The 7,242-nt window shown below is 45.4% G+C and overlaps 1 protein-coding gene across 1 annotated transcript in view; it reads right to left on the bottom strand.

Annotated features, from left to right (window-relative positions):
• The window catches only part of CPB2 (carboxypeptidase B2), a 59,284-nt gene extending 52,646 nt beyond the window's left edge, over positions 1 to 6,638 (bottom strand). Inside the window, exon 1 of the mRNA XM_045289075.1 lies at positions 6,513 to 6,638. Within this exon, the coding sequence (XP_045145010.1) occupies positions 6,513 to 6,586 (74 nt within the window). The 5' untranslated portion in view covers positions 6,587 to 6,638. The remainder of the gene's footprint in view (positions 1 to 6,512) is intronic.
• Between the last annotated feature and the right edge of the window lie 604 nt (positions 6,639 to 7,242).

The raw sequence follows: 7,242 nt of genomic DNA, 5'->3' as shown, positions 1-7,242 counted from the left end.
GACGTCTCCCTTCACCCACTTTTCTGTTGTCTGTCCCCCAGGGAGGAGGTCACATGTAGATCCTTGTAATCGGTTCCCCCTTTCCAACCCACCCTCCCAGCATTGCCACTCACACCACTGGTCCTGAAGGGTGATCCCTTCAGGGCGGATGGTCCCTTTCCTTTGTTAACACCCCAGCCCTGCCCTAGCCAGATAATGATGAGACGTCACCCTAGTGATTGGTTTGGAGGCCAGGACAGGGTGTGGGGGGAAATCAGGATAGACATTAGGAGATGACAATTCAGAACTGTGACTCCTAAGAGCAATGGGGACCAGGGATCTCGATCTAATAGAAACCAGGTGGCAATGCTTCACAACCAAGTTGGGCACAATTATAATCAGCGACAAAGGGACATGGTCCACAAAATGCCATGGAAGTGGTTAAGCGAACACAGCACCCATGTCACAATACCTTACCCAGTTTCTGGACCTGAGCCGGTTTCCAGACCCACGGCGTATTGTCCAGGGAAGAGGCAAGACCCTATGGGAAAAGTGCTTGCAACACCCTATTGTCATGGTTAGGGGCTGTTAAGTTTAATGGAACGAAATGTAGAAGGCGATATGATTATGGCTCCCTCAGTTGTTATCCAAAGGGATCAATGGCAACTTTGGATAAGATGTAGATGGAACTACCCAATCGTTTTTATTTCTGTTGATACAGGGTCCAAATTGACATTGACACCTAGGGATGGAGAGCCCTACCCTAGGTCCAGCTAACGTGGGCCATTTACTGGAACCCAAAATGTGTACTTGAATGGACATACTTACTAGTTGGAAGAACTCCTAATTGGCTTCTGGTGCCTGAGGAAAGTGGAAAAGACCAAGCTACTGCCTACCTGTATGCCACGATGTTGTTATTGTGTCCCTTCAGTCTGTTCTGACCCATAGCAGCCTTCTGCACAACAGAAGGAAACACCGTACTGGCCCTGCGCCACCCTTACAATCGTGGGCACATTTGCTGCACAAGACCTACATAAAGGGTTGAAGAGCAAGGGGGTCACTTTCTGGACTAAGGTGCGCCTGATTTAGAACATGGCATTTTTAATTACTTCCCATGCACGTGAAAGTTGGACCATGAATAAAGAAAAGGAAGATGCACCGGTGCATCTGAATGATGGTGTCGAGGAAGAATCGTGAAAGAGCCTTGGCTGCCAGAAGAGCAGACGAAGCGGACTTGCAAGAAGAACAGCCGGAATGCTCCGTCGAAGAAGGTGATAGTTCATGTCCTTTCCTTTGGACATGATATGGACATGTTATCAAGAGAGACCATTCTCTGCAGAAAGACACCCTGCGTGGTGAAGTTGAGAGGCAGCGATAAAGACCCACAGTTCTACTTTGACACTCATGGGATGGCCACACGTTCGAGACAACTCTGTGGCAATAGGTAGTATGGAGAGATTCAGAAGATTTGTGAAGATAGTGATTTGGTCTGCGATAGCATGGGGAAAATGTCAAATAAAACTCAAAATTACAACACCCTCCCCACCTCCCAAGAAAGAAACAAGGCTTACCGTTGTGAACGTTCACGTAGAATCCAGAGACTGTGACGCTGAGCTCCCCTTTAGGTTGGGAACTCCAGTTTCCATCAAACGAGAGGCCCATCAGGTGAACAACAGCATCAGAGGTTTGCACTCTTTAGCACAATCAACCACGCAAAATCAAAGAGCAGCATTTTCCCAGGGATAAAACTCGAGCGGAAGTGGGAAACCCAGGGAGTAATTGGGAAAAGGATTGTTACCTTGTGGGGATTGCAATCACTGTTGTAAAACAAAATGTGCATGAACTTTTGAATGGAAAATCGATTTGCTCTGTAAACATTCACCCAAATAACGATAAAAAGCAAAAAACCACACACACACACACACACACACACACACACACACACACACACACACTGATGAGCTGCCTCTGCACAATGGAACACAGTCAAAGGCTGCCATTTCAAGGTCACATAGAAGAAGCCCACCAGCCTGTGCACTCATGAGGTGGCACAGACAGACAGACAAAAACCCATATTGTTGAGAACGAGTTGGGTCGTAGCAAAGACCCCAAACCCATCTGTAGACAATGAGACATCCCCTCTCAGCGGGGTCACAGTGAATGAATGAGTCAATCAGGGTGCAGTAAGGCACCAATGAAAAACACAATATTCCTCTGGTTCCTTGAGGTTTCCTCACACCCCTTTATCATGACCCCAGTACTGCCTCTCACTTCTGGCTAGACCAGAGCACGTGCACAGATACAGATAAGAGATAGGAGATCACATCATACGGAATCCAGGAACCGGAATGGGAGTAGCGATACCAGAAGGGCAGGGGGAAGTGGGGGACAGAGGGGAAGAAGGGCGAACCGATTGAAATGATGGACACATGACAATCCCCACCACCCTCACCCCCGGGGGAATGAACAACAGAAACCATGGGGGAAGGGAGATAGCGGTTGGTGTAAAATTTGAAAATAATAATAATTTATCAGTTATCAAGGGGTCACGAGGTGGGGGAGGGTGGGGAAAAGAGAGGAGTTGATACCAAGGGCTCAGTAGAAAGTAAATGTTTAGAACATAATGGTGGCAAACATATGCACAAATATGCTTGATACAGAGCCCCCAAGAAAATGACCTTTTAATAATTAGAAAAGGTTGCGTTTTATTTATACACTACAGTATTTTCCGGTCCCTGGTGAACTAGGGAGCTGCTCTTAAAGGTGAAAATAATGTACCTGTAGGAATTTAAGTGAAAGGAAAGAAGTTGCTCCATGCATGGCCGGTGGATGTATTTGACAGCCAGAACATGTCTCGTGACCTATTAATAATTCAAAAACCCTTCATTCTCGGCCTGGCCCCATCCTCCAATTCCTTTCCATCTTTTTCTTCCTCCTTGTCCTTGCGTCCTCTTTCCAAAGCCAAAACCTCAGCAGTCAGGCTGCACTTCGGTGATCACTGCACAATGCGATTCACGGCTGGTTACACCCTTCTTGTAGTGCTGTATTTTAGCCTCGTAGCCTTTGGTCTTTACAAGCCAGTGAATGACGAGGGCAATGAATGTACAAATGTGCTTGACACAATGGATGTATGTATGGATTGTGATAAGAGTCATATGAGACCCTAATAAAATGATTAAACAAAACAAAACAAAACAACCTATTACCTTCAAAAAAAAATAAAAGCAAGTGAATATTGTGTGTGTGTTTGCCCACTTCTCTGCTTGGCACCTGCTAGTTACGCTCCTCCACCTTTGTTGTCGTTGCTCAGGGGCATTTTGCTGATGAGATTTACCAACAAGCACCTACGAAGCAGCCACTGAGAGATTGCCTGGCTACAAATTGTTATTAGACAACAAGAAAATCACAACAAGAATAGCGTTAGGAGAAAGCCCTTTGAAGAAGGGTTTCTATTCTCTTCCCCTAAAGCAATGTGTCCGTCTCTCCTCCTGAATGAAGTTAGATTTCCCTTGAAGCTTCAGTAAGACTCTTCTTGGGAGAGCAGCACTCAGGAACATTTGGTTGCCTCCAAAATGTATTTTCACTCACAGCAAAACAAATTTTCAATGTTCTTTCTAGTGGAGGAAGTAGAGCTAAAAATCAGAAATGCATCTGCCCCTAAGCTCTACTTTGCAGCCCCCCACCCCACTGGCATACGCAGGGGTGCAAGGTAGTAAATATGTTCAATGTCTTCATTGGTTAAACAGTAGTCTCCTCTAAGGACCTTCTTCAACCTCGGTGACCAACAGATGTCAGAGTTGATTCTGAAACCAAGAGACACAAGTGCCCCCCTCATCCCTCCACTCATTTCTTCCCTATATTCTCCCTACCTTCTCCCTTCATTTGCATTATCTTTGTGCTATTGGGTAAGCTTGGGCCAGCGAACCATAAGGTTGGTTGGTCAAACTCACCAGCTGCTCCTCTGGAGAAAGATAAGACTTATCTGCTCCCATAAAGATTGATGGCTTCCTAACCTTCTCTCGGGTCTCTGAGTTGCAATCAACATCATGACATGAATTTTTGTTTTATTCTGTTCTGTGGGGGGTTTTTCTGTCCCACTAAACTGCTGAATGCTTGCTCATGGTAAAGCTTTGGTCTGGCTGTGGTTAGCTGCCCCGAACTCATGATGAGCTCCTGCAGTATAGAAGGCAATGCTGTCCGGTCCTGCGCTACCCCTATGATGGGTTGTGATCCACAGGGTTTTGGTGGCTGATTTCGGGAAGTAAATGGCCAGCCCTACCTTCCTAGCGCATCTTAGTCTGGAAGCAATTCTGAAACCTCTTCAAAATCATAGCAACACACAACCCTTCCCTGACAGATGTGTGATACTGCATTTGGCCAGGAATTGACTCCAGGTCTCCTGCATGGAAGACAGAGCCTCCTACCACAGAATCATCAATGTTCCTTAGGCTGCTGTTGTTGTTAGGGGCTGTCATGTCAGTTCTGACATAGTGACCCACGTACAACCCCACGACACACCTCCTGCTTCTGCACCATCCTCCCGATTGTTCCATGGTTGCATTCACTGCGTTCATCCATCTGGTTGCGGGTCCTTCTACTTTACCAAGCATAATGTCCTTCAGGGACTGGTATCTCCTGCTGTGGTTAGCTACTGGTTACCCTGGGGGGTCGTTCAGCTATCTACAGGACCAGAGTGTGTCGGCCCCTGCAACGGAGCTGGCTCTGGACTGGCAGGCAGACCATGGGTAGGTCTGCCGTAGAAGAGAACCATGAGTCTGACCGCCGGCCCTAGCCTCTCGTCCAGGCTGCATTCCAAAATGACTGACTTCTCGTCCAGAGACAGAGTGACAAAACCTGACCTCCCTCCAACTGGACACTCGTTCTAATTTCAATACATGTTAGCGGTCGTGCTGGGCAGTGGGAAAAAGTTGAAATGAGGCGGAAATGGTTTTGAATCCAAGCTCCACGTTGGTTTTTGAAGTTGGTAAAATGGATATTTTTTTTTCAACTGAGGATTTTCTCATCTGTAAAATATTGATAGCGATGCCTTCAGTGTAGGGTTGTAGGTATTTAATGAGATAGAATTTCAAAGCTCCTGGGCCAGGCCTGTGACAACACAGGTGCTAAATAACCCCTCGTTTACCTTCCTTGCCCCTGTCAAGGAGACTGCCACTGCTCACATCAGATAGATTGGACTTTTGGTCAACTGTTTTCTTTCTCCCTTCCCTGTGCCGGTAATTAAGGCCAATCACCAAGGTATAGAATTTTCTAGCTGGCAAGGAAGGGCTGTAGTGAACATGTCCTCTGATCGATTGCCTGATAATTCTAGCACCCTTGACTCCGTGTCAGCTCAGTACCAACCATAGGCTGGTAATGGAATGAGTTCCCTTAACATGCGGCCAGCAGTGCACACCCGCCTAGCTTCAGCCAAGCTATGCCCCACGGTCAGCCGTTTGAAACCACACCAGCTACCCCTCAGAAGGGAGGTGAGGTTTTCGACTTCCAGAAAGAGTTAGTCTTGGAAACCCACAGGGGCAGTTCTACTCTGTCCTAAGCGGTTGCCGTGAGTCCCAATGGACTTGGTGGCAGTGAGTTTGGCTGCCCTACAGCTTTTTATGACTTTTTTTAAAATAGCGATTTCGAAATTGAAAAAGGGATTTTGGGTATAGTTTCTCCCTTTCCTGGTATTCTCATTTGCTTTCTGTCCTCTCTCAGTCAAATCCGTAAATGAAAGCGAGGGATCGGCTTTGCATAAATCAGAGGAACACATGGTCAGAGAAGATAAGCAATGGAAAGAACAACAAAACAACGCCAATGGAAACAACATAAATTAATAAAAGCTTTAAAACCTACTAATTAATAAATTACAATATTGCTGATAACCTGGAACCATTAAGTCCATGTGTGATGCACCAGACAGCACAAGTTCATTTTCATTCTCTGAGTAATTTGTAGTAGAAAAGGTTAATAGCAAGACATTAAAATAAAGTCATTTCTAACTAAACAATGACAAATAAGATAAGTTCATTCAAGTGTTATTTGTAACACGTCTCCTTCTTTTACATTTAATAATGGTGAATTCCTACGCACAAATCAAACCTCCTGACACCTGTACCCTTGACACTCCCTCCCCATGTTCCATGTATAAAAGGAAAACAAATTATTTGGATCTAGTATGTTTTACATAGGAGAACAAACAGACTCTAACTTATGGGGTACACCAGAGTCTCTATAATCACATTTACAAAAGATGCTATTTCTTTGCTTTCCATAGGTACTGAATAGAAAGATCACACAGACTTCTCTAATGACAGAGCTAGAACTAGAGTAGACAAAATGCAGCTCTTAGATCGAGGGACCTCCACATCTGACTGACATCTATTCACTCGCCAGGGCAACATGGGAGGTTTCTGAAAGAGTTGGACTTCAAACCCTACCTTTTTGCTCCCCAGCCTGTTGTACTGACTCGACTCACGGTGGAATAAACAAGTGGGGAAAATGAACCCCCATGGCCGAGAATTCTCATGAATTACCTCTGGAATGTGGAGGCATGTTGCTCATTGAAGAAAACGACGCTTAAAAGGACACAGAGGCGATAAAGCTTCATCTCAAGAGGGGTTTTCTCTGGAACGAGAGTGTTGGGCTCTGAAGAGCCCAGAGAGCTGATTGCCCAAGAGCCTTCTTTGCACATTGGTTAAACTGTAATGGGTGTCCTCTCGCTCTGTGAATCAGTTCACTGGGATTCATTTCCACTGTCGAAATGGGAGGTAGACTTAAAATGCTTTTATTGTGAATTAGATGGGGATTTACATTTCAGGGTCTCATGATTATGTTCAATATCTTAAACTACTTATCAAACCTCCCAGTAACTTGCCCTGACTCCATTTTTTTCTTCTTCCTCTTATAGACTCCTATCCTAAACCTTCACCCCAATTAACACCTGTCTGCTCTCTAACCTATTGCTTCTCTTTCCTTCCTTCCTCTACCAGCCCTGCTAACCATCAACATATATTTCCTTGGATATGGAAACCTTTGTCTGGATTTTTTCCTTTTAAGTGCTAAGTGGTTGAGGGTTAAGACCACTGTTAAGTGGTCCTTCTGGGATCGACTGACCTCACTCAGCAGAATGTTCTCCAAAGCCACCCAGGTCATGAGGAGTTTCACTCTTTCTTCATTATTTAGTGATGCCCTCTGTTGTTTTGTGTTCGCCTGGGTTGACTAGAGAAACATATCCAGGTACAATCTTATGTGTGTAAGGATGGA

This window comes from Echinops telfairi, unplaced genomic scaffold (assembly GCF_000313985.2).
Source record: "Echinops telfairi isolate 266 unplaced genomic scaffold, ASM31398v2 ScPeMD7_24;HRSCAF=84, whole genome shotgun sequence".
In the NCBI taxonomy this organism is placed as follows: domain Eukaryota; kingdom Metazoa; phylum Chordata; class Mammalia; order Afrosoricida; family Tenrecidae; genus Echinops; species Echinops telfairi.
This window is presented reverse-complemented; position numbering and strand designations above follow the sequence as displayed.